This window comes from Acipenser ruthenus, chromosome 25, assembly GCF_902713425.1.
Source record: "Acipenser ruthenus chromosome 25, fAciRut3.2 maternal haplotype, whole genome shotgun sequence".
Taxonomy (NCBI): Eukaryota; Metazoa; Chordata; class Actinopteri; order Acipenseriformes; family Acipenseridae; genus Acipenser; species Acipenser ruthenus.
Genome location: NC_081213.1, coordinates 9,961,587 through 9,988,101, shown reverse-complemented (window position 1 = coordinate 9,988,101; position 26,515 = coordinate 9,961,587). Strand labels below are relative to the sequence as shown.

Below are 26,515 nucleotides of genomic sequence, written 5' to 3'. Positions count from 1 at the left end.
AAGGCCAGCGACCTTCATAAATCTGTTTCCTGTGGCGTTTATTCAAGGGTGACGTTGATTTCAGGGTTCCTATATTTGACATATTTTTTGACGATGGCTAAGTTCTAAACATTTAAACACTGATGATGCTAACACTCTCGGTCCTTGCTGTGGTAAGTGCTGGGTGCAGTGAGGGGTGGCCCATAGCCCTCTTAACCTGCTTCTGACTCCCTTCTTAAAACAACACCTCATTAATCTCCAGTACAATGCCAGCTACTGTATGCAGGAAAAAGTTTTCAAAATAAAAATAACATGGAAAAAACTAAATAAAAAAAATATTTCTCCTCTGTTTACATTCCCCCCTTCCTTCACTCCTAACCTTGTCTAATTCTCCACTTCCCTTTTTCAGTGTATTGATTAGCAGGCTAAGGAAATCTCTCTGGCACGGACACACACCCAAGTTTTTTTTTCCCCTCCCCTCAAATGAAAGTTGGCATTGTCAGTTCTTTCCCACATGTCTAGCTCTGCCTCTTGAAAGGAGAGGTGTGCTAATACCTCCGTGCCAGGCCCCCAGACAGTCACTCTTTAGCCTGCCCTCGACTCTCCAACACCAGCCATGCAGAGTGTATCGTCAGCGCTGCTGCTCTTCAGCCTGCTATTCCTGAGTCAGGAGTATGGAGCCCTGGGGACAGAGACTCTCCGACACGCCGCCGCCATATCAGGTAAGAGAGCCCTGAGCAGGGTCCGCCGAGCGTGGAGAGAGACCCCCAGGTACAGGCTTACTGTGGTGCACCAGGGCAGGACAACAGCAGAGTGCAGGCAAGCATAGTGACAGAATGGCAACACATGCTAAATAATATCATTAGACAGGCTTTTTAAACTAGGGTGAAGACTAATTTATTTGCAACAGCCTTGACAGTAAATGCATAGCATGGGCAAGGCAGAGCAAAATGCAAAACTACAGTGCAAATGGGAGAAGGGATGGGAGAAGATAGAGCCGAGCACTGCCTCCTCTTTGGTCTGCTGATCTGCCTGCAATACTCTGATGAGGAGGGAGAGATGAGTAAAGGTCCCGATGGAGCAGGATCCCAGCTTTTTCTTCTGCAGCATGGCGCTCCAGCTTTATTCAAGTACGAGTGACAAAAACCTTCTATTGTGTCAAATACACTTTCTCACTATGCTGGAAAGGTGAGAAACAGCTAGCCTGACTAAATTGAAACAGCTAGCCTGGCTAAATCGAATCAGCTAGCCTGGCTAAATCGAAACAGCTAGCCTGGCTAAATCGAAACAGCTAGCCTGGCTAAATCGAATCAGCTAGCCTGGCTACAAAACAGCTAGCCTGGCTACAAAACAGCTAACCTGGCTAAATCGATTCTCATTTAGGTATCGTTGTTTGACTTTGATGACAAGGTGCTGTATATACTAAGTGGAGAAAATGTAGAATATTGTGGCTAAAAAAAATTGCTTCCACTTTTAAGGTGTTTTTGGACATTGCATATACTATCTTTTACTAGGTACTATTATAAAAGTTCACTACAGCCATGTTACAGTTTTCTAGTGCTTTCCCCTTGGTTATACTGTGTATTTACCATAGTTTACCATACCTCTCTGTGCTTTACAATGCTAATCTATGCTCTACCACGCTTGCACTGTGCTGTTTACACTTTGTATTGCAATTACTGTGGGAAACGTTTCTAAGGGTACGGATATAGATGAGCAAAGTGCTGAATATTGTGGCTGTAATCACTTCCCTTTAACTCTGTTGTTGTTTCCCAATGATTCTAATGGGATTGTTATGTGTATAGCTTTTTATTGGTCAGTAATGTAAAACATATAGTGAAGTGTATAGGGAAAAACACATAACTGCTGCTTTTCTATCTATGGGATCATATATTTAATGTCAATATTTTGTACTATATTGTGTAACATATTGACAAACACATAATTTTTTTTACTACATTTACTGTACATTTCTTCTATTTATTTACAAACTATAATACACCCCATAGACAATACAGATGTTACATATTGTTGGTGTGCATGGAAAGAATCCTAGCCAGGGCAGGTTTGTTAGCTACTTACTGTTTCTTGCTGGTGTCTAACACTGAATATAAGCATAGCTTGTATAATGCATAACCTCCCATTGCTGCAAGCAGCACTGCCCATATGGTGGATACAGTGGACAGCAGGTTTCAAGAGGACGAGGAATCTTAAGTCCCTCCTGCTAAAACTAGAACTCAGGAACAAAGCGATATGTCCACAAGGTTTGCTTCCTGATAAAACACAGAGTAACGCTACACACAGAGACAAATGGAAAAACATCTCAGTGTTAAATCAATATCTGTACTGCCTCTTTAAGTTTGCTGTCCAGTATTGGAAAGTCTTGATCCAGTATGACTAGCTGGAGACCTGCGCAGCCTGCTAGCTCTGCCCAGATTCAAACACTCACTCCCTGCACTAACACTCAGTAAAGATACAGGGCAGTGCTTCACCTTGCTGTGCTAGCTCCCTGCACTAACACTCTAAAGATACAGGGCAGTGCTTCACCTTGCTGTGCTAGCTCCCTGCACTAACACTCTAAAGATACAGGGCAGTGCTTCACCTTGCTGTGCTAGCTCCCTGCACTAACACTCAGTAAAGATACAGGGCAGTGCTTCACCTTGCTATGCTAGCTCCCTGCACTAACACTCTAAAGATACAGGGCAGTGCTTCACCTTGCTATGCTAGCTCCCTGCACTAACACTCTAAAGATACAGGGCAGTGCTTCACCTTGCTGTGCTAGCTCCCTGCACTAACACTCAGTAAAGATGCAGGGCAGTGCTTCACCTTGCTGTGCTAGCTCCCTGCACTAACACTCAGTAAAGATACAGGGCAGTGCTTCACCTTGCTATGCTAGCTCCCTGCACTAACACTCTAAAGATACAGGGCAGTGCTTCACCTTGCTATGCTAGCTCCCTGCACTAACACTCAGTAAAGATACAGGGCAGTGCTTCACCTTGCTATGCTAGCTCCCTGCACTAACACTCTAAAGATACAGGGCAGTGCTTCACCTTGCTGTGCTAGCTCCCTGCACTAACACTCTAAAGATACAGGGCAGTGCTTCACCTTGCTATGCTAGCTCCCTGCACTAACACTCAGTAAAGATACAGGGCAGTGCTTCACCTTGCTGTGCTAGCTCCCTGCACTAACACTCAGTAAAGATACAGGGCAGTGCTTAACCTTGCTATGCTAGCTCCCTGCACTAACACTCTAAAGATACAGGGCAGTGCTTCACCTTGCTGTGCTAGCTCCCTGCACTAACACTCTAAAGATACAGGGCAGTGCTTCACCTTGCTGTGCTAGCTCCCTGCACTAACACTCTAAAGATACAGGGCAGTGCTTCACCTTGCTGTGCTAGCTCCCTGCACTAACACTCTAAAGATACAGGGCAGTGCTTCACCTTGCTGTGCTAGCTCCCTGCACTAACACTCAGTAAAGATACAGGGCAGTGCTTCACCTTGCTGTGCTAGCTCCCTGCACTAACACTCAGTAAAGATACAGGGCAGTGCTTCACCTTGCTGTGCTAGCTCCCTGCACTAACACTCAGTAAAGATACAGGGCAGGGTCTGATCTCTCGTGGAGTTTGTCCACAGCACTTAGTACTACAGTACATGCTGTTGTGTTTATAATGTTCTTAGGTGGGAAGTACATTATTTAGTCTGTATGTGTATATTCTTTAGTCTGCATTTCATGTGCTTGGCATTGCTGTAAGATTTGTATATGCAGGGGGAACATAAACGTACCATTGAATCTTGAACCATGCAGAATGGTGTGGCTTTTAGTTTAGGTAATCTGTGGGAGTTGTATAATATTTTGCAGTATTTAATTGAACAGAAAATAACTATTTGGATGGTGGAAATCGCAAGATGTGTTAATACCCCAAAAGCAGAAAGTGTATAAAACTATACCCAACAGATAGCTATTAGTTTATGCTATTAGCTATTAGTTTCAGCTTGAAAAACAAATACATACAAATAGAAAAGTATGTACTATTTTTTGCATCCTTTTCTTTGAGAAGTGTCGTATTAATACGTTCTTGAGGCTCTAGTGGTATGGATTGCAAGTCTCCTAAAGAAAAATGATAGCGGCTAAAATACAGGCACTATTGGACTGCTCTTTACATCGGTTAGACTTTCTGTATTTTATACATACAGGTAAATACTTCAGTAAGTTTGCCATTTTTTCAATAATATCTCTAGAGTTAGTTTTGTTGATTTTCACATTTGTTTTTTTCATTTTTAACATATTTGTTTTACTTGTAGTCATTATCCTTCACTGAATTGTATTTTTTCCAAATGAATCCCAGGCTGCAGTGAGGCTGCTGTACAGTGCAGTACGTGCAGGATTGCTCTTGCAGTGAGGCTGCTGTACAGTGCAGTACGTGCAGGATTGTTCTTGCAGTGGGGCTGTTGTACAGTGCAGTACGTGCAGGATTGTTCTTGCAGTGGGGCTGTTGTACAGTGCAGTACGTGCAGGATTGTTCTTGCAGTGGGGCTGTTGTACAGTGCAGTACGTGCAGGATTGTTCTTGCAGTGAGGCTGTTGTACAGTGCAGTACGTGCAGGATATCTCTTGCAGTGAGGCTGTTGTACAGTGCAGTACGTGCAGGATTGTTCTTGCAGTGAGGCTGTTGTACAGTGCAGTACGTGCAGGATATCTCTTGCAGTGAGGCTGTTGTACAGTGCAGTACGTGCAGGATCACTCTTGCAGTGCAGAGACTGTGCTTGTACTGTGCAGCTTTCTAGAGACTGGAGAACACTGCCGTGTATTCATAAAGCCTTGAATGCATGAACAGCAATGTATTTACCGGCATGTGGATGGTCCTTGAATGCAGTCCAGTGTTTTAATTAGAGTCTAGTATAACAGGCTTCTACTGAGAGGTGGTGTTTCTCAATCAATCAATCAATCACATCTTTACTTAGTATAGCGCCTTTCGCAACAAGTTGAAGTGCTTTAACATATGCAGAATATCAAAGAACAATTACAATAAAATAAATCATTTTTGTACAGTTAAATACAAAAAAAACAATACAATAAAATAACAAAAAACAGTATAAACAATAAAGACAGTAAATTAAAAGTCAATTTGATAAATATGCTAAACTATGAAAAAGTGTCTTCAGCCTGCTTTTGAAGATTGCTACAGTAGGAGCTTTCCAAACAGGAACCGGCGATTCGTTCCATAGCTTCGGGGCCTCATAGTCGAATGCTCTCCCTCCCATGTCTGTTTTTAAATGTTTGGAATGGTGCGATACCCAGCATCCTGGGATCGGAGCGGCTGCCCTGGAATATATGGGAGCAGTAAGTCACTCAGGTAGGATGGAGCCAGGCATGGGAGGCTTTATATGTGAGGAGTAGAGCTTTAAAATCAAACCTGTATCGAATTGGGAGCCAGTGTAGTGCCACCAAAACCGGCGTAATATGATCATATTGTTTTGTTGAAGGTCAGATCCTGGCCGCAGCGTTCTGCGCAAGCAACAATCTGGACAGAACACAGTTTGGAATAGCAGAGAGAAGGGCACTGCAATAGTCTAATCTGGAAGTTATAAAGGTGTGAATCAGTCCCTCAGCATCATGTACTGAGAGTTACGTTCTTAATGTGTTTAAAATGAAAGATCAGAGTAAAAAATTACACCCAGACTTCTGGTCTCTGGCTTTGGCCCAATGGGGCTGCTGTCCACTCTACAGACACATGGGTTTATGCTCTCATGCTGCTTTTTAAAACCCAAAACTTTGACCTTTGTTTTATCAGAATTTAGCATTAAAAATTGTTGACATCCATGTTTTTAATATCTACGAGACAGACAGTTAAGAGTATTTTGAGATGTGGAATCACCTGGCTTGACAGATAGATACAATTGTGTGTCACCAGCATAGCAATGGGAATGTACACAGTGTCTACGGACAACATCACCCAGGGGGAGCAAATACCAGCAAAACAGAACACAACATCACCCAGGGGGAGCAAATACCAGCAAAACAGAACACAACATCACCCAGGGGGAGCAAATACCAGCAAAACAGAACACAACATCACCCAGGGGGAGCAAATACCAGCAAAACAGAACACAACATCACCCAGGGGAAGCAAATACCAGCAAAACAGAACACAACATCACCCAGGGGAAGCAAATACCAGCAAAACAGAACACAACATCACCCAGGGGAAGCAAATACCAGCAAAACAGAACACAACATCACCCAGGGGGAGCAAATACCAGCAAAACAGAACACAACATCACCCAGGGGGAGCAAATACCAGCAAAACAGAACACAACATCACCCAGGGGAAGCAAATACCAGCAAAACAGAACACAACATCACCCAGGGGAAGCAAATACCAGCAAAACAGAACACAACATCACCCAGGGGGAGCAAATACCAGCAAAACAGAACACAACATCACCCAGGGGGAGCAAATACCAGCAAAACAGAACACAACATCACCCAGGGGGAGCAAATACCAGCAAAACAGAACACAACATCACCCAGGGGAAGCAAATACCAGCAAAACAGAACACAACATCACCCAGGGGAAGCAAATACCAGCAAAACAGAACACAACATCACCCAGGGGAAGCAAATACCAGCAAAACAGAACACAACATCACCCAGGGGGAGCAAATACCAGCAAAACAGAACACAACATCACCCAGGGGGAGCAAATACCAGCAAAACAGAACACAACATCACCCAGGGGGAGCAAATACCAGCAAAACAGAATAGGACCAAGGACAGAGGCCTGCGGAACAACACACGTAACTCCAGATAAGAAGGAGGATTCCTCCTCAATTTGGACATATTGTAGCCTATTTGATAGGTAGGATTTAAAGCAGGATAGGACAGAGCCTGACAGGTTTTTAAGGCGGTCAATTCAAATGAGATGTATCACAAGCTGCACTTAGATGTAGAAGGGTTAGGGCAGAAGCAAGGCCTGAATCAGAGGGCAATAGAACATCATTTACTACTTTGACGAGAGCCGTTTCGGCACTATGACCGGGATGAAAGCCTGACTGAGATTTCTCATAGATATTACTGGCTGTAAGGAATGACTAGAATTGATTAACCACCACTCCCTCTAAAACTCTTGATAAGAAGGGGAGATTAGATATAGGCCTATACTTGGAAAGGACAGGGGATCCAAAGAAGGATTTTTAAGTAGTGGTTTAATCACTGCAATCTTAAAGGAATTTGGAACGAAGAAAGGGAGCCGTTAATAGAATAGAAATTTCAATTCTAGAGAGAACTTCCTTTAAAGTGATTCATAAAGTCATCACAACTTGCTAGTGATAGTTTTAACTGAAGGCTCTTTCTGCTGATTAGTAAGCTGAGCTATGGTGTTAAAAAGAAATCTTGGATACTTTTATTAGTTTCTATTAAATCTGAGTAGTAGGCGGACCTGGCGGAGGACAGTGCAGCCTTGTAAGTCCCGACGCTGTCTTTCCAGACAAGGTAAGAAACCTGTCGTTTTGTGTCTTTCCATCTACGTTCTAACTCTTTTCATGTTTAGTGGAGCTACAATCCCTAAGGTAGTGTTGTAATTGTCTACTAAAGCATCGCTGTTGGAAAACATGGAACAAGTATTGAATAGCAGTTTGCTACGCATGAGGAATGACGGCTGTATTCATGTTATTTTTCTGAAAAGTGATTTAACATTGGATAGAAAAAACTGTTAGTTCCAAAAATGCAAGCACTGCTGTGATAGATGAAAGCTGCAATATGGTAGAGAAGTTAAGATTCTTTTGTGTCAAAGCAAATGGCTGGCCAGCAGCACACGGCTGTACAAACAAGTCCTTTGATCTCCAGCCCTGACATGAAAGAAGCTTGCCCTTCGGGGAGTCCACTTGGGTATAAAACTAGTTAAACAGGTTTTTGCTTAGAAAATACAGCTGGTTTATGAGGGGGTCATAAAGCTAGTTTTCAAGGGGACCAAAAGAAGAGACCAGGCTCTAAGACTTCAGAGAGATCCAAAGAGATGATGCCACTGGAATCAAAGGGTCTTAGGCAAATCGGAGAGATAGGAACAAGGAAGATGACAAAAACCAGATGTATGGACCTTTGTGGCACCAGGGTCTGAAGAATGCACTGAGTTCAGAGGTCGTCACACTAGATCACACACACACACACACACACATACACACACTCACACAAAATGGAATATATGGTAACAGGATAATGAGTTGTACCTTTTCTATTGGTTAAGTGTCAGAGAAAGAGGAGGAGAGAGACACCTATGCAGAAGGGTATTTAATGTCATGCAACGATTGTAAGAACAAGTATTCTGTTTGTCCTGTACCTGGGACCAGACTCCCTGCATATTTCAATAAACCTAACAACTGACTGAAGAAAAGGACTCTGTGCAGTTTCTTGAATCTACTTACTCACCATCCTCTTTTTTAAGTTACATCAATCGCCTGATCCCGAATCAATAAGTGTTCAGAATGATAGGGGAGTGGTCTGAGAGTACAGGATTACAGCAGAGCAGGATTATATTAAATCAAGCGTGTGATTGTGAGTGTGGGTGGGACCAGATACGTGCTGAGGAAAGCCCACAGAATCAGGTACATTCAGACAGTAATTTCCAAGGGGATCTCCCTCCACATCAGCATGTATATTAAAATCTCCCAACATCACAAGTCTAGCATGCTGAATAGCAAGAGTTGATAAGAGTTCAGGAATAGGGACCAGGAGGCCGATACATGACTACAAGCTGAACTGGAGTTTAAACATTAACTTTAAAAGATAGAATTTCGAATAATGAGTATCCATCTAAACTTCCAAAGTGAAGGCTAAACTCCTTACCATAAACTGTGGCTAGACCGCCACCCCGACCCAAGGGGAACCACAAGGAGAAGCCTCCACTAAGGGTACTGCATCATCTGGTTTAAGCCAAGTCTCAACTAAGGTCAGAATATCTAGTTTTAAGTCTGAAATAGTTATACTGGACTCTATGCTGTGACTGGGGACAGTGAGGTGTGCAGACAGCACTCCACTCTCCCCAGTCACAATGAACTGTGGTTTGACCACTCATTTTAAAAGGTATCAAATATGAAAGCAGCAATGCTGTAGGATCATATGGCTGTGTATTAAGAATAGACCAATGACAGCTGCTCTAGTCAAAACGTTTGCCATTTCATTTTATTGAGTTACTTTTAGGATTAATACATATTTTGTCGTTCAGTTTTTTTCTTATTATTATTATTATAGTAAACTACAAAATTACATTTCAAACAGACTATGGTCAATTTTTAAAAGGGAGGATTAAGTTAAGATGAAAGGTACATTAGCCTCACTGTTACACTTTTGTTTTATTACATTCAACTAGCATCGCGAGAATACCCATGTTTGATACATTCTTAACGTGTGTTAATCCATGACTGGACCATCGTCCGAATCACAGAACATGCTAGGTGTACACGTAGTAATTATTAAACTGTGCTGACAGTGGAACTCCTAGGCTGGCTGCTATCAGAACAGTGAATGTGGGTGAGTTGGCGTCTGAGTTCAATTCTATGTGGTTTATTCGATTAGTCTGGATTCCTCACTTGGCACAAGGGAATTCACTGCAGTTTCCCTGTGAAGTGGACTGGTGTGCCAGCCAATACGGTTGTGTTTCACAATGGGACACTGTGTCTGTCTCCTCTCGTGTTGAGCAGGTCAATCATCCACAGCTTACCTTCACGCGCGATCATAAACTATAGAAAGTCTTTCCCGTCCTGAAACCCCTGCAGCAGTAGAAGGTTGAAATTTAGACAGCAGTTCTGTTACAGCTTAGGAGAAAACACAGAAATCAAAACATGGCAAAGACCCTTTTTTCACTCCCCAAATAATTTTTTTGTAATGTTGACCTGATACAAACAGTTGTCCTGCTTTCACCACGGTTTCATGAGACTCTAACCCTGACCCTAACTTTAACCCTGACCCTCACCCTAACTTTAACCCTGACCCTCACCTTGACCCTGAACCTAACCTTAAATTGGCATCCCCAAAGATAATATTTAGTCTGTGAAAAAGCAAAGCAGCAAGAGTTTGGGAGAATGTTGTTATGCTATATGCAAGGTTCCAATGCCATTCTACAGTATAGTAATGTACTTGTTACCTTTATTACTTTACAGGGAAAAAGTTCAGATCTGTATAGCTCTGTACAACAAACCCGTCTGCATAATCTGTGCTGCACTTTGATCCAATGAATGTATTCAAAAAGCCCTTACAAAATGATTTTCAATAGCAGTGCAATGCTTCTGCATGCATGGGATATGGTAGCACAAGTATATGAGGCTGCCACTGGTAGTACACAGGGAACACTTCATATTTTGACCTACCAATGAAATCCCTATTGATTGTAGGAACCAATACATACTGCTGGTAATCCATTGCAGTATCACGGTACCAGATCAGTACCAGACAGACAGTGTGATACTGTATCACACTATTTCTTTCAATGCAGCGGCACAGCTGTTAACACTGTGATGTGTGATGGTTTCTTCAGGGTAATACACTGGATTCCAATGGGAATAGAAAGCCTGGCTGCAGTTCTGTGAATGCTTCTTCTGATTTCTCTCTCACTGCTGGTTTAGGTTTCCCCAGTTGAAGCACTGCGTCCCATTGTGCTGCGTGCCACAGCGATCTCAGAACAAATACATTTTAGTTTACACATTATTTGGTGAAAGAAAACATGAAATCCAAGCCCTGGCCACGAGAACAAGGTCTGTTTTCACTCCCCGCCAGCCTACAGCCCTGTAACTGATTACACTGTCCAGCTACTCAATCACACTGCTGGGTATAGCCCAGCCCTTAGAAAAGTTTACCACAGTAAATCTGCACAGTGACTCTGCAGCTTTCACCATGCTTATACCTTATACCTTTCACCTATTGTTTTAACACAGCTTACCACGGCTTGTATTGAATATGCTTTACCATACCTCTCTGTGCTTTACAATGCTTCCCTGTGTTTTATCATACCTCTCTGCTTTACAATGCTTCCCTGTGCTTTACCAGACCTCTCTGTGCTTTACAATGCTTCCCTATGCTTTATCATACCTCTCTGTGCTTTACAATGCTTCCCTATGCTTTATCATACCTCTCTGTGCTTTACAGTGCTTGCCTATGCTTTACCATACCTCTCTGTGCTTTACAATGCTTCCCTATGCTTTACCATACCTCTCTGTGCTTTACAATGCTTCCCTGTGTTTTATCATACCTCTCTGTGCTTTACAATGCTTCCCTGTGCTTTACCAGACCTCTCTGTGCTTTACAATGCTTCCCTATGCTTTACCATACCTCTCCTTGCTTTACAATGCTTGCCTATGCTTTACCACACCTCTGTGCTTTACAATGCTTCCCTGTGCTTTATCATACCTCTCTGTGCTTTACAATGCTTCCTTATGCTTTTCCAGACCTCTCCATGCTTTACAATGCTTGCCTATGCTTTACCACACCTCTCTGTGCTTTACAATGCTTCCCTGTGCTTTATCATACCTCTCTGTGCTTTACAATGCTTCCCTATGCTTTACCAGACCTCTCTGTGCTTTACAATGCTTCCCTATGCTTTACCATACCTCTCTGTGCTTTACCATGCTTCCCTGTGCTTTATCATACCTCTCTGTGCTTTACAATGCTTCCCTGTGCTTTATCATACCTCTCTGTGCTTTACAATGCTTCCCTATGCTTTACCATACCTCTCTGTGCTTTACAATGCTTCCCTGTGCTTTATCATACCTCTCTGTGCTTTACCATGCTTCCCTGTGCTTTATCATACCTCTCTGTGCTTTACAATGCTTCCCTGTGCTTTATCATACCTCTCTGTGCTTTACAATGCTTCCCTATGCTTTACCATACCTCTCTGTGCTTTACCATGCTTCCCTATGCTTTGCTATGCATTCACTGTGCTTTATTACACTTTGCTGTGCTTTTAACATGGGAGCCTTTTATAAAGGTTAGTTTACCATCCACGGTTTTGTTTTCTGAATATGCGTTCCCATACCTTGGTTGATCAAATCGCCCGCTAGTTCCCTGTAGCAGACCACCCAAGTGACGAGTATACTGACATTAAAACCTTCAGACCTGCAAAGTAAAATGTATATGTATCAGATCACTGCTTGGGTGATGTAAAAAACAGAAGTGTGTCACTATCAACATATGACTGTGCAGGGGCGTCATTTCAGAAAGAATGGGGGGGAGCAAAGTACTGTCAACATTGAACATTCTCTGTCCCAATTAGCATCATGAATGAGAAAAAAAAAACAGGCAGTAATTGTGCCAGTTTACAACATCGCTCTTATTCTTAAAATGAATTAAACAAAATGTGCAATTCAAGTATTTTTAAAGCACGGCACTGACTTATAACAAACTCAAAATTGTCGTTCCACTAAGTCTCATTTTATAGTAATAAAGTGTGTAAGGTTAGGGTAGTCGTTTCACTGAAACTTGTGGGTAAAGGCTTCAACGCTCACTGAATTGCTCTGTTGCAAGCTTTTGATATCCCAGTTAAGTAAACGTTTCACAGTTGCATACTGAACTACTGCAACATTTTTTTTTACAGTAGCAGCTAGGGACGTTAGACTATCTCAGATCACTGAAAAAAACGTGTCATGCTTGGGCTGTACAAAAAGAGCCGGGGGTAAGAACGCGGTTTAACTCTTTATTATAGAGCGCCCATCCGAATACAGATTTGACACATGCTTACAACCTGGAGTTAAGTTTGATACATTTCACCTGCTTTCCACAAAGAACGACACTTTGTATCAAATATAAACCAATGAACACAAACTGCTAAATAAGCACCACAATTCTGTGACTGTCGAAAGTAGCAAGGTTTCATGTTTACACATGATAATCACGAATAAACTAAAAAAAAAACAGGTTGTCTCCCTTTCATCTTGGCAAATTTATCAACACCAGCCTGTATGTGTAAGTCTAATGTTTTTGCTTGTCGGGTTAGCTCTCAATAACCAAAGGATTGCTCAATCTCTCATCCCCAGTATTTGTACGCAGGTATGTTTTGACCCTTCTCATGCTCGAAAATAACCTTTCATTTGTTGAACTAAGATTTGCATACGGGGAAATGTGTTATAAAAAGAAATCCATTGATTTTCATGGATAACATTGCCTAATCATATCTTCAGTACATTTCAACCAGAGTGTATCTAATACCACCTTAATTTAAATATAATTTTCTGCCAATCCACTGTGAAAGACATTAGAGAGCAATGTAATGTTAGAAAGTGGTACATTGTCAGAAAGTGGTACGCATACCAAAATATAACCTGTCAGAAGGTGGTACCTTGTCAGATTTCGGTACATGTGCAATCAATTGCGATCTAATGGGTGTTTCTCTAATGTGAAAAGGAGGCATATGGTGCACTTTCAAATGAGTGTTTTGCAGCTGTGCAGAAGTGGCACATGCTTATTTAACCCTTTCAGGACCAATAGTTCAGATTTGTTTATGAAAAGTATTTTTTATTATGTATTCTGCTTAGAGATACATGGATAAAAAATGCGTTATTCTATGACCCAACAGACGTTACAATACTTCCTGAAGGTTTGTTTGAAAAATATTGATGTTTGGGCAAATTACAAGACATTGTTTAAAATAAATATTTATAAATAAAATAATAGTTATTCATTCCATTATTATCAGTAGTAAGAAAAATTAATTCTCTGCGGGAGTTATTGATACTGTAGCATTCCCCATTGACTGACCCCACAGAGGCACTCCGGACCACATTGTTCAGGTTCAAATAAATATTTATTGCCCTTTAACTGTTTACACTGTGCCAGCCCACTCTAACAGTGTACCGGAAAATCACAATTAGCTCAGCTCTGCCGGGGCTAACCCCGCGCACCCCTATATAATCATTCTCTTATCCCGCCCACGAGAGTCAATCCCCTATCATAGTCCCATATTAAACCCGCGAAAACACTCATGGGACCCCCACTTGTCAATCAAGACCCCCCTAATGTGCTATAGGCAGGCGGGTCCCTAATCCTGTTTCCCCTGTTTCTACAATGGAGGTGATAGCACGTTACAATACATTTTCTTTGCACACAGTACAGTAGTAGCTACGTTTTACTTCTATCTCGAGATTAGTTTAAATCGTCTGATTTAGCGTCCTCCAGGCGAAGCTATAGAGCCATAAGGTTTGTAGTAAAAACACAAAACAAATGATAAGTTAATTAAACATATTTTTTGCAAACTTAAACTGGAAACAGACAATCAATTTCTCTAAAAAGAAAAAACTATTCACGACGAACAAGACAAAATGAGAAATCCACCGCAAAGCTGCACAAGTAAAAACATGTACAAGACCCAATGTATTGCATATGATCAATATATGGAAAAATATGATAAATGCAATTTAAAAAGATGAAAAAGACAGAAAACAGCATAACGTACCAGATTTGAACAGGCACTACCGTGTTTTCAAAGTGGAAGCTGTTTAGGCATGCGCGAGCAAGCGCAGGGCGCTGCGTACCGTTTTTTATCCACGTAGCTGAAAATAAGACGTACCTGTACCAAACCAGATAAAGGGCCGCACAGCCCTACACATCAGCCTAAATCTAATTTGAAAATCTATGATACTTTTGCTTTAGACAATGTATAAATAATGTATCAGCAATATTAATAGTTTCTTCCGCAAGTGAATCCCTCTTTGTTGTCTCACTGTGTTTCATTTCTTCCGTTATCCAGCTCCTGTGGCAAACATATCTGACATTTCCCTTTGACTCATGATATCAATAATATGATATTACAGAAACAGTACAATACAATGCAATGCCATTCTGTGTTGTCGATATAATCGCTGGGCAACAATGAACTATCAATCAAAATGAATGAGCAGCCGACGCCTTGAGACTCTGAGCGCGAGCAATATCATCACCATGGCAACCATGGCCGACTTCATTCCGGATCCGGGTTCGATTAGAAGAGAATAATATTTGAAAACTCATTTTATTAGTTTGGGAAGAAAACTTCGACCATCTTTATGTGGTTATATTATATGTGTGTGTGTGTGTGTGTGAGTGTGTGTGTGGGGGGGGGGGGGTTCAAAAAGTGGAAGACTGTCATGTAGGTCGTCTGGATGGTCAAACCAAGGGTGGGGGATTATTATTTATTTCTTAGCAGACACCCTTATCCAGGGCGACTTACAATTGTTACAAGATATCACATTATTTTTTACATACAAGTACATTATTTTTTACATGTAATTACCTATTTATACAGTTGGGTTTTTACTGGAGCAATCTAGGTAAAGTATCTTGCTTAAGGGTACAGCAGCAGTGTCCCCCATCTGGGATTGAACCCACAACCCTCCGGTCAAGAGTCCAGAGCCTTAACCACTACTCCACACTGCTGCCTTACAGCAAATGATGCCCCTGGATTGTATGTACAATCCCCACCACCCCCTGCCGCCGCCGCCACAAATAGTCTGGACCAAATAGTCTCACTTCTCCCTCTCTCTCTCTGTCTGTTTCTCTGTCTCTCTCCTGCAGCCGGCCTGTGTCAGACGCACCCCACAGACCTGGTATTCATCCTCGACTCGTCTCGCAGCGTGCGCCCCTCCGAGTACGAGCAGGTCAAAGTCTTCGTGTCCAAGGTGATCGAGTCCCTCAACGTGGGCCCCAACGCCACCCGCGTCGGCGTGGTCAACTACGCGAGCCAGGTGAAGAATGAGGTGTCGCTCAAGACCCACCGCAACAAGGCGGCCCTGTTGAAGGCGGTCAGCAAGATCGAGCCTCTGTCCACCGGCACCATGACCGGCCTCGCCATACAGTTCGCCATCAACGTGGCCTTCAGCGAGGGCGAGGGTGCCCGGGTGCGCTCCCCAGACGTCAGCAAGGTACCCGCTCTGCACTTTCCTTATCAGTGACGTAGTAAAACGTGATGCATGATGTTTAGGGTTAACAGATTTCCAGAGTGAAAAACCGGGACATTTAGTTTTTCTTCAAGTCACTGAGCTGTAGCAACTCTGATGATGTCAAAATAAATATGTAATAACACAATGATTAAAAAATTATCCTTGGGTGTGTGTGGGTGTGTGGCTGCTTAAGTCAATGTCTGTTATAAATGAATCCCTGTGTGGAGGGTGTCTCTTAATGTTCTGGCTGCTTAAACTGTGCCAGATGATTTCTGTTATAATCAGAGACATTAACTTATTAAAAATGACAAAAATGAAGTTTGTACTCAGGAACTACTAAACATAAAAAAGGTGTTTTTTTTGTAGAACTGTGTTGTACGGGATGACCTCTGTGAGATGTGCTGTTGACTAACTCGTAGCAGTGAGCGTTCCTCCCGATACGCTTCCTCCCGACACGCTTCCTCCTGACACGCTTCCTCCGGACACGCTTCCTCCCGACACGCTTCCTCCAGACATGCTTCCTCCGGACATGCTTCCTCCTGACATGCTTCCTCCTGACACGCTTCCCAGGACACGCTTCCTCCAGACACGCTTCCTCCAGACACGCTTCCTCCGGACATGCTTCCTCCCGACACGCATCCTCCCGACACGCTTCCTCCCGACACGCTTCCTCCCGACACGCTTCCTCTGGACACGCTTCATCCCGACACGCTTCCCTCCCGACACGCTTCCCTCCCGACATGCTTCCTCCCGACACGCTTCCCTCCTGACACGCTTCCTCCTGACATGCTTCCTCCCAACACGCTTCCCTCCTGACATGCTTCCTCCCGACAGGCTTCCTCCCGTCACGCTTCCCTCCTGACACACTTCCTCCCGACACGCTTCCTCCCGATACGCTTCATCCCAACACGCTTCATCCCGACACGCTTCCCTCCCGACACACTTCCCTCCCGACACGCTTCCCTCCCGACATGCTTCCTTCTGACACCCTTCCCTCCTGACACGCTTCCTCCTGACATGCTTCCTCCCAACACGCTTCCCTCCTGACATGCTTCCCTCCTGACACACTTCCTCCCGACACGCTTCCTCCTGATACGCTTCATTCCAACACGCTTCATCCTGACACGCTTCCCTCCCGACACGCTTCCCTCCTGACACGCTTCCCTCCCGACATGCTTCCTTCTGACACGCTTCCCTCCTGACACGCTTCCTCCTGACATGCTTCCTCCCAACACGCTTCCCTCCCGACATGCTTCCTCCCGACACGCTTCCCTCCTGACACGCTTCCTCCTGACATGCTTCCTCCCAACATGCTTCCCTCCCGACATGCTTCCTCCCGACACGCTTCCCTCCTGACACGCTTCCTCCTGACATGCTTCCTCCCAACACACTTCCCTCCTGACATGCTTCCTCCCGACAGGCTTCCTCCCGACTCGCTTCCCTCCTGCAACACTTCCTCCCAACACACTTCCTCCCAACACGCTTCCTCCCGACACCCTTCCTCCCGACACGCTTCCCTCCTGACATGCTTCCCCTGACACGCTTACTCCTGTGCCCAGGTGGCGATAATCGTGACGGATGGGCGCCCCCAGGACAACGTGAAGGACGTCTCCGCCCGCGCCCGCGAAGCTGGCATTGAGATGTTTGCGATCGGCGTGGGGCGCGTGGACATGCACACGCTGAAGCAGATCGCCAGCGAGCCGCTGGAGGAGCACACTGACTATGTGGAGAGCTACAGCTTCATCGAGAAACTCGCACTGAAGTTCCAGGAGGCCTTCTGCGGTAAGCCAGCACCCCGATACTGGGAACGTGTTTCTGGGGCTGCCTTCTGTCATCCTAACTTTGTATGATGTTTGCAAGCATTCATTAGATGGTCCTGGCGGGCTGAATGATGTGCAAGGAGATGGACTATTTTGTGAAAAAGGTAATTTATAAGCTTGCATTAATATAACTGAATATATGTTCTTCATCATTTATCACATATCACAATGCCTCGATACTTGATGAACTGTTTCCCATAAATCTTACCTGCCATGCACGTCCATTCATTGTATTATAGGTCTCAAATGTGCAGTTTTGAAAGAAACACATGTTATAGCAAACATTTATTTTAATTTTAAAACTGACATGTGGTACCATACTAAGTTAAGAAAGCTTTCAGTTTGCCAGCTGTGCTTTCCAGAAAGACTGGTCATGTATGGTCCTTTCACCCCAGCAGTCTCTTCAGGATCAAAGCATCCTACTGGCTGCAAAACATGTCAGTCAATAAGGGAAGCAATAGATGGTTGGTTTTTGACAGGAAAGAGGGCAGGGGGACAATTTGGCTCTTCAGATGAAATGACCTAGGAAGTGCATGACAGGCTTGCAAACAGAGATTTCTTTAACCAAGCATAGTACCAGAAATCGTGTTTCAAAATGAACGTTTGCTAAAATGTGTTTTTCTTTCAAAGCTGCACATTTCAGACCTATATTGTGAATTTATGTGCATGATGGAGAACATTTTTGGAACAACGGAGACTCTTCTTCCGTTGGATCTGACTCTGTATCTGTGAGTGTGCATGTCCACGGAGACTCTTCTTCCGTTGGATCTGACTCTGTATCTGTGAGTGTGCATGTCCACGGAGACTCTTCTTCCAATGGATCTGACTCTGTATCTGTGAGTGTGCATGTCCACGGAGACTCTTCTTCCGTTGGATCTGACTCTGTATCTGTGAGTGTGCATGTCCACGGAGACTCTTCTTCCGTTGGATCTGACTCTGTATCTGTGAGTGTGCATGTCCACGGAGACTCTTCTTCCGTTGGATCTGACTCTGTATCTGTGAGTGTGCATGTCCACGGAGACTCTTCTTCCGTTGGATCTGACTCTGTATCTGTGAGTGTGCATGTCCACGGAGACTCTTCTTCCGTTGGATCTGACTCTGTATCTGTGAGTGTGCATGTCCACGGAGACTCTTCTTCCGTTGGATCTGACTCTGTATCTGTGAGTGTGCATGTCCACGGAGACGACTCTTCCAGGAATCTGTTTTGCGACAGGCCTGTAGTATTGTTCTTTAAACTCCCCCCCCCCCCTTTCCTCCACCAGTGTCTGACCTGTGTGCCACCGGAGACCACGACTGTGAGCAGATCTGTGTCAGCACCCCCGGCTCCTACAAGTGTGCCTGCAACGACAGCTTCACCCTTCAGGAGGACGGCAAGACCTGCAGCGGTAAGTCAGGACGAACGCAGCCCTGTCCTCATCTACAGAGGCACCTGGCGCTGAAATAAAATCTTATAGTGGATGAATGTCAGTGTATAACTTTCTATTGCACAGTGTTGTGAAATCTAGGGAAAATATCATTGCCTCTTTCCATATATGGGATCATATATTGATTATTCTATATTTAAAAATGCAATGTAATGACATATATTGTTTCTCTACTCTCCTCCCTGCTTTTCCTTTCCTACCATTCTTCCCATTCTCCCCTCTCTCCTTACATCCCTTCCTCTCCCCATCCCTTTCTTATCCTCTCCCTTACTCCTCCTCCCCACTCGCCTCTCCTCCACTCTACTCTCCTCCTTCTCCCCTCTCTCCTTACATCCCTTCCTCTCCCCATCCCTTTCTCATCCTCTCCCTTACTCCCCCTCCCCACTCGCCTCTCCTCCACACTCTACTGTCCTCCTTCTCCCCTCTCTCCTTATATCCCTTCTTCTCCCTTACTTCCCCTTCCCCACTCGCCTCTCCTCCACACTCTACTCTCCTCCTTCTCCCCTCTCCCTATTTGGCCCCTCTCTACTCTCTCCCTCCTCCCTCCTCTCAGCCTGCAGTGCTAAAGCCACAGACGTGGTCTTCCTGATTGACGGCTCCAAGAGCGTGCGGCCCGAGAACTTTGAGCTGGTCAAGAAGTTCATCAACCAGATCGTGGACAAGCTGGACGTGTCGGAGACGAAGTCGCACGTGGGGCTGGTGCAGTACTCCAGCTCGGTGAGGCAGGAGTTCCCGCTGGGCCGCTTCAACACCAAGAAGGACCTGAAGGAAGCAGTGAAGAAGATGTCCTACATGGAGAAGGGCACCATGACCGGTCAGGCCCTGCGTTACCTGCTGGACAGCAGCTTCACCCCCAACCACGGGGCCCGGCCCGGCGTGACCAAAGTGGGCATCGTCTTCACGGACGGGCGATCCCAGGACTACATCGGAGAGGCCGCCAAGAAGGCCAAGGAGCTCGGTACGGCTTGCTGCTGCACGGGGGTTTGTTTGCTCCTCCCCTATGCTGCTTTCATATCAACGCATTCAAGACAAGAGTGTTTCTCAACCTCCTTGCGGATCCCTGGGATAACATAAAAAATATATAAATAAATACATGACTCAGAATATTGAATCATATTTTCATTTGAGTTGTATTTTCAGAAAGGAAGGAGCATCTGCAATAGCGTGGGTGCTCTTAATTGAACCTTCTTGGGTGTTTTTTTTTCGTAATGCAGATGTTTTTCTTTTCTAACTTTGCACTGGGATAAAATGCATAAAAATCCAGCTGTATAAGGTGTATATTGTGGAGGTGCTAAGGAGCTGTGTGTGTTCCTTCCTCGAAGGCTTCAAGATGTACGCGGTGGGGGTGGGGAACGCAGTGGAGGACGAGCTGAAGGAGATCGCCTCCGAACCCATCGCAGAGCATTACTTCTACACAGCTGACTTCAAGACCATCAACCAGATCGCTAAGAAGCTGCACTTCAAACAGTGCGAGGGTGAGTCATGGTGCACGCGCTGGCACTTCAAAGAGTGCGAGGGTGAGTCACGGTGCACGCGCTGGCACTTCAAAGAGTGCGAGGGTGAGTCACGGTGCACGCGCTGGCACTTCAAAGAGTGCGAGGGTGAGTCACGATGCACGCGCTGGCACTTCAAAGAGTGCGAGGGTGAGTCACGATGCACACGCTGGCACTTCAAAGAGTGCGAGGGTGAGTCATGGTGCACGCGCTGGCACTTCAAAGAGTGCGAGGGTGAGTCACGGTGCACGCGCTGGCACTTCAAAGAGTGCGAGGGTGAGTCACGATGCACGCGCTGGCACTTCAAAGAGTGCGAGAGTGAGTCACGATGCACGCGCTGGCACTTCAAAGAGTGCGAGGGTGAGTCACGATGCACGCGCTGGCACTTCAAAGAGTGCGAGGGTGAGTCACGATGCACGCGCTGGCACTTCAAAGAGTGCGAGAGTGAGTCACGATGCACGCGCTGGCACTTCAAAGAGTGCAAGGGTGAGTCACGGTGCACGCGCTGGCACTTCAAAGAGTGCGAGGGTGAGTCACGGTGCACGCGCTGGCACTTGAAAGGGTGCGAGGGTGAGTCACGATGCACGCGCTGGCACTTGAAAGGGTGCAAGGGTGAGTCACGATGCATGCATTGGGCTTGATAAGATACTTGTATGATGCATAATAAGATGTTCATTTAAAAGTCGACTGTTTGTTAAAACACGAAAGACAGGGCGAGTTTGTATTTCAGCTAACTATAAATCACACTTATTTTTCAACTTCAATGAGATGTTGTGCTTCCAGTCTAGAATCAAATGATACATCCCTCTATTACAATACAATATTCAAACGCTACATCCCTCTATTGCAATACAATATTCAAAGATACATTCCTCTATTACAGTACAATATGTATCTTGTGAAGAACCAGAAAATGTGCTGCTGATCTTTCATCCATAGTGCTACATTTAGAAATACTAAAGGAAACTTCATAAGAATGATGGGGCTAAGAAATATTTGGAACACGTTTTATATGCTTCCAGTTGAAATTGCTCCAGTTGAAACTGAGGAGAGTAGGGTGTGGAGGAGAGGTGAATGGGGAGGGGGGGGAGTAAGGGAGAGGTCAGGCCCGCAGTGTCGGCTGTCGCTCCTTTATTCTCCTAATCGCTTTGCTGCTGTTTTATTTCTCCTCCAGAAGAGAACCCATGTGAGTGCGAGTCCATCGTCAAGTTCAACACCAAGATAGAAGAAGACATAGCAGCACTAACGAAAAAATATATCCTTTTATTAGCGTGAGAGAGTGAGGGGATGGAGCTACCCGAGAGAGGGTGGCAGGGAGCACGAGCGTGCGTGCGTGCGCGTGTGTGTGCATGCGTGTGCGTGTGTGTGCATGCGTGTGCGTGAACACTGACATGGTGAATCACTTGTTTGATTAAGCTGTCATTGATTTAGTGAAAGTGATGCAAGTGAAGAAACAGCCACTTGGGTTTGTGATGATTAGTGCTGCTTTTCACAGGCTGTGGAGAACAGCAAGTAAGACTGATCATCACCAATGACCCTCATCTGTGGAGAGCTCGGTCCTATTAATGGAATAACCAGTTTGTGCAGCTCTCTCTAAATGTGCCCCCTGGGACTGTGGCATCTCAGTCAGATCTGCACTGCTGGAAGGGAGGTTGTAGTGGTGTCAGATCTGCACTGCTGGAAGGGAGGCTGTCGTGGTGTCAGATCTGCACTGCTGAAAGGGAGGCTGTCGTGGTGTCAGATCCGCACTGCTGGAGCGCAGGATGTAGTGGTGTCAGATCCGCACTGGAAGGGTTGCTGTCGTGGTGTCAGATCCGCACTGCTGGAGCGCAGGATGTAGTGGTGTCAGATCCGCACTGGAAGGGTGGCTGTCGTGGTGTCAGATCCGCACTGGAAGGGTGGCTGTCGTGGTGTCAGATCCGCACTGCTGGAGCGCAGGCTGTCGTGGTGTCAGATCCGCACTGGAAGGGTGGCTGTCGTGGTGTCAGATCCGCACTGGAAGGGTGGCTGTCGTGGTGTCAGATCCGCACTGCTGGAGCGCAGGATGTAGTGGTGTCAGATCTGCACTGGAAGGGAGGCTGTCGTGGTGTCAGATCCGCACTGCTGGAGCGCAGGATGTAGTGGTGTCAGATCTGCACTGGAAGGGTGGCTGTCGTGGTGTCAGATCTGCACTGCTGGAGCGCAGGGTGTAGTGGTGTCAGATCTGCACTGGAAGGGTGGCTGTCGTGGTGTCAGATCCGCACTGCTGGAGCGCAGGCTGTAGTGGTGTCAGATCCGCACTGCTGGAGCGCAGGCTGTAGTGGTGTCAGATCTGCACTGGAAGGGTGGCTGTCGTGGTGTCAGATCTGCACTGCTGGAGCGCAGGGTGTAGTGGTGTCAGATCTGCACTGGAAGGGTGGCTGTCGTGGTGTCAGATCCGCACTGCTGGAGCGCAGGCTGTAGTGGTGTCAGATCCGCACTGCTGGAGCGCAGGATGTAGTAGTGTCAGATCCGCACTGGAAGGGTGGCTGTCGTGGTGTCAGATCCGCACTGCTGGAGCGCAGGATGTAGTAGTGTCAGATCCGCACTGGAAGGGTGGCTGTCGTGGTGTCAGATCCGCACTGCTGGAGCGCAGGATGTAGTAGTGTCAGATCCGCACTGGAAGGGTGGCTGTCGTGGTGTCAGATCCGCACTGCTGGAGCGCAGGATGTAGTGGTGTCAGATCTGCACTGGAAGGGAGGCTGTCGTGGTGTCAGATCCGCACTGCTGGAGCGCAGGCTGTAGTGGTGTCAGATCTGCACTGGAAGGGTGGCTGTCGTGGTGTCAGATCTGCACTGCTGGAGCGCAGGGTGTAGTGGTGTCAGATCTGCACTGGAAGGGTGGCTGTCGTGGTGTCAGATCTGCACTGCTGGAGCGCAGGGTGTAGTGGTGTCAGATCTGCACTGCTGGAGCGCAGGGTGTAGTGGTGTCAGATTTGTGCTTTTCTCCTTTGTTCTGCATTCAAAGGGATTCCTGTGTCCCTGATGATTATAGCAATACTATTTTGTGAATGCTGTGACTGAGTTTGTCCTTAACCCCTCGCTTACTGGATGCCGTGACAAAGAGGATTGCCACGCTGGAGAACAGGATTGTTTAAAGACGTCGAGCACCCCCTCCCCGTCCTCGTCCTTGTTTTAAACATCATATTGTAACATACTGAGAGTCCTGGCATGTACTCAGCTTTCCCTATTGTATCCCAACCCTGTCCAGCTTTGCCTTCACACAAGCCTCTGGGGTGGAAGACTTGAGCATTGTATAGAGTGCCATTGAGCGAGAAACCTTGTATAAATGCAGAAATAGCAACGTATTTAAAGCTTAATATGTGTCTCTGCACATCGAGATATTTATTGATATACAGAGATGACGATTCTAGTGTTATTGTTTCTGTGTGTCTGCTTACATCTCTGTCCTTTTAAGTTGTAAAACACTAAAGTATCTATTATATGTAATATAGATATATATATATATACAAATAATTTAATATATGATTGGACATTGCAAAGTTGTGGATGCATTTTTTTAATGACAAACGTAAAAATAATTGTACAAAGAAAAATATAGGCAACACTCTAGGTTAAACGATAATAACGCCCCTATAAGTGTGCAATACTTTTTATAACTGGTTCTTGTACACAGTGTTAAAAGAGCATGCAAGGCATTGAATAAACATGATGCTTTCCTGAGCTTTACAATAGCAGGTGAAGCTGGAAGACGTAGTGTGATCCTTGTTAATAACTGTCATTACTTCTAATGCCATTTCTCTAGATGTTTGATTTGTTTTCTTAAAACAAAAGTGTAACCACAAAGGCTGCCACTTCCAGCTTGATGCTGGAGATGTCTGTTCATTGCCAGTGTGTGTGTTTGTATTGAGTCCCCGCTCCCAGCAGGAGCCAGGCGCTGTGAGCTCTCATTGCGAGGGTGCGAGGGGTGCGCTGGGCTGCTTCCTTCATTCCGTTACGCTCTGTATAACCATGGATCTTTATTCACTGACTTTCCAAACTTTCATGATTAAAAAGAAGCTTTTGTACTTAACTGTGTTGTCACTGTAGTGGGAGAAACTTAGAAATAAAAACTGACAAAAGTGTTTGTTTCAGGACAGAACAAAATATTAAAGCGTCTGCTGAAATTTGGAAAACTTGATTGTTTTATTCAGTTTATTTTTCTTTTTTAAATGTAACCCCCCCTCCCCCCCCAAAAAAGTACCCTTAAAAAAGGAAGCAGCGCTGTTCCAAAAAATAGTGTTACACGTTCCCACGTGTTGCTACAACTGTTTAAATAATGAACCTGTCACTTTTTTTCATTGTTAACATCCTGACAACTTTTTACACTTAGAACTTTAAAGACCATTTCAAAGCTCTTTTCAAAACGCCCACTAGAGCAGACGTTGTGAGAAGAGCTTTGAAGGAGGTGCGTGATCCAGTCATGCCGATCGTCTGGTTCCTCTTGCTAGTCGAGTCGCTCTCAAGCCGCTCGCTTCCTTGTGTATTGAAGGCTTCACCTGGGAGCCGTGTTGAGAAGCTGCAGCTGCTCTGGGAGCTGGATGAAGGCAGTAGGACTGCAGTGGGAGATTCCCCATCCAGATCACCACACCACTTTGCCTCCTGCTTGCCCCCAGAGTATCTCAGCATCCCTGCATATAAAATGAATCTTCAATACATGCAAAAGATGGGATTGCTTTAAATCTCTGCATTTCAACATGAGCTTTCAATGGTAAATGAAAACTGCAAGACCTCTTCTGGACCGGTTTACCACTGGGGACTTTATATAAACATTTATTCAAAGGGTTATTAATAAAATGAACCCCTGAAAATTTCTGTCCAGCATGAAATAAAGCATTTTTATACGTTACATTTTCCTCTAATTGGTACTTGATAAATAAAGCAATTGATTCCATACAGAATACATGGCAGCAGAGTGCTGGGGTGAAGCAGTCCGATACGCCCCCTTTCTCTCACATTAACATCTCGTATGAGGAAGCTGGATAGGAGAGCAGGCAAAGGAAGGAGAGCCTGTCTGACTGCTGCACCCCGACACTACCAGTGAGGGGAGCCTTTCAGACTGCTGCACCCCGACACTACCAGTGAGGGGAGCCTTTTTTTTTTATAAATTTAGTCGTCGCCAATTATTTTTACCCCGGTTTTCACCCCAATTTAGCATGCCCAATTATTATCTGTATCCCCGGCTCACCGCTCGCAACCCCTCCCGCCGACTCAGGAAACGGAGGCTGAAACACGCGTCCTCCGAAACGTGCTCCTTCCAAGCCGTCATTTTTCGCACTGCAGATCCACAGCAATGCTACCAGACCTATAGTGCCGGAGGACAACACAGATCTGGCGGCTCCGCTGCAGAGCCACAGGCGCCCTATCGGCCACAGGGGTCGCTGATGCGCGGTGAGCCGTGGATTCCCCTGCCGACCTAAGCCCTCCCTACCCGGGCAGCGCTCAGCCAATTGTGCGCCGCCCCCTAGGAACTCTCGGTCACGGTCAGCTGTGACATAGCCAGGATTCGAACCAGCGATCTCCAGGCTATAGGGCACATCCTGCGAGGAGCGCCTTTACTGGATGCGCCACTCGGGAGCACGAGGGGAGCCTTTCAGACTGCTGCACCCCGACACTACCAGTGAGGAGAGCCTGTCTGACTGCTGCACCCCAACACAGCCAGTAAGATCTCTGGTGTGTGCTGTTAAATCAGTTCATCAGGTCAGCGATTAGATGGAAATGCAAGTCTGAATAAAACATTCCATTAGATTTTTCTTTAATTCATAAAAGAAACATCTTCCTAGTCTACCATTGAGTCATCAAGTGTCTTTCAGTATCCAAGTTGAGTCTTTCACTTTTCAGTCCCTCCTAATTCCTGTCACTTTGCAGACGGATCGGAGCAGCGTGC

The 26,515-nt window shown here is 45.4% G+C and overlaps 1 protein-coding gene and 1 long non-coding RNA gene across 2 annotated transcripts; one reads left to right on the top strand and one right to left on the bottom strand.

The window, feature by feature from the left end:
• The first annotated feature begins 476 nt into the window (after nt 1–476).
• On the top strand, nt 477–24,661 carry LOC117413745 (cartilage matrix protein). The gene is made up of 8 exons (XM_059000341.1): nt 477–701; nt 15,510–15,856; nt 17,434–17,656; nt 18,957–19,079; nt 19,672–20,076; nt 20,441–20,593; nt 21,786–21,866; nt 23,677–24,661. Exons 1-8 carry the CDS (start codon nt 596–598, stop codon nt 23,724–23,726), a joined length of 1,488 nt encoding a protein of 495 aa, XP_058856324.1. The 5' UTR covers nt 477–595; the 3' UTR covers nt 23,727–24,661.
• Nucleotides 2,850–14,498, bottom strand: LOC131701581 (uncharacterized). Its single transcript, XR_009308892.1, has 3 exons — nt 14,413–14,498; nt 12,001–12,080; nt 2,850–5,300 (listed from the first exon to the last, which is right to left on the bottom strand). It is a non-coding gene; the product is annotated as an uncharacterized LOC131701581 (long non-coding RNA).
• Nucleotides 24,662–26,515: the final 1,854 nt, after the last annotated feature.

Excerpts from the sequence above, each read along its gene's own strand:
- LOC117413745 (XM_059000341.1), top strand. The coding sequence starts at position 596 with ATGCAGAGTGTATCGTCAGCGCTGCTGCTCTTCAGCCTGCTATTCCTG. Across the intron at positions 17,657-18,956 it reads GTTCCAGGAGGCCTTCTGCG|TGTCTGACCTGTGTGCCACC; the intron begins GTAAGCCAGCAC and ends TTCCTCCACCAG. Across the intron at positions 20,594-21,785 it reads GCACTTCAAACAGTGCGAGG|AAGAGAACCCATGTGAGTGC; the intron begins GTGAGTCATGGT and ends TTTCTCCTCCAG.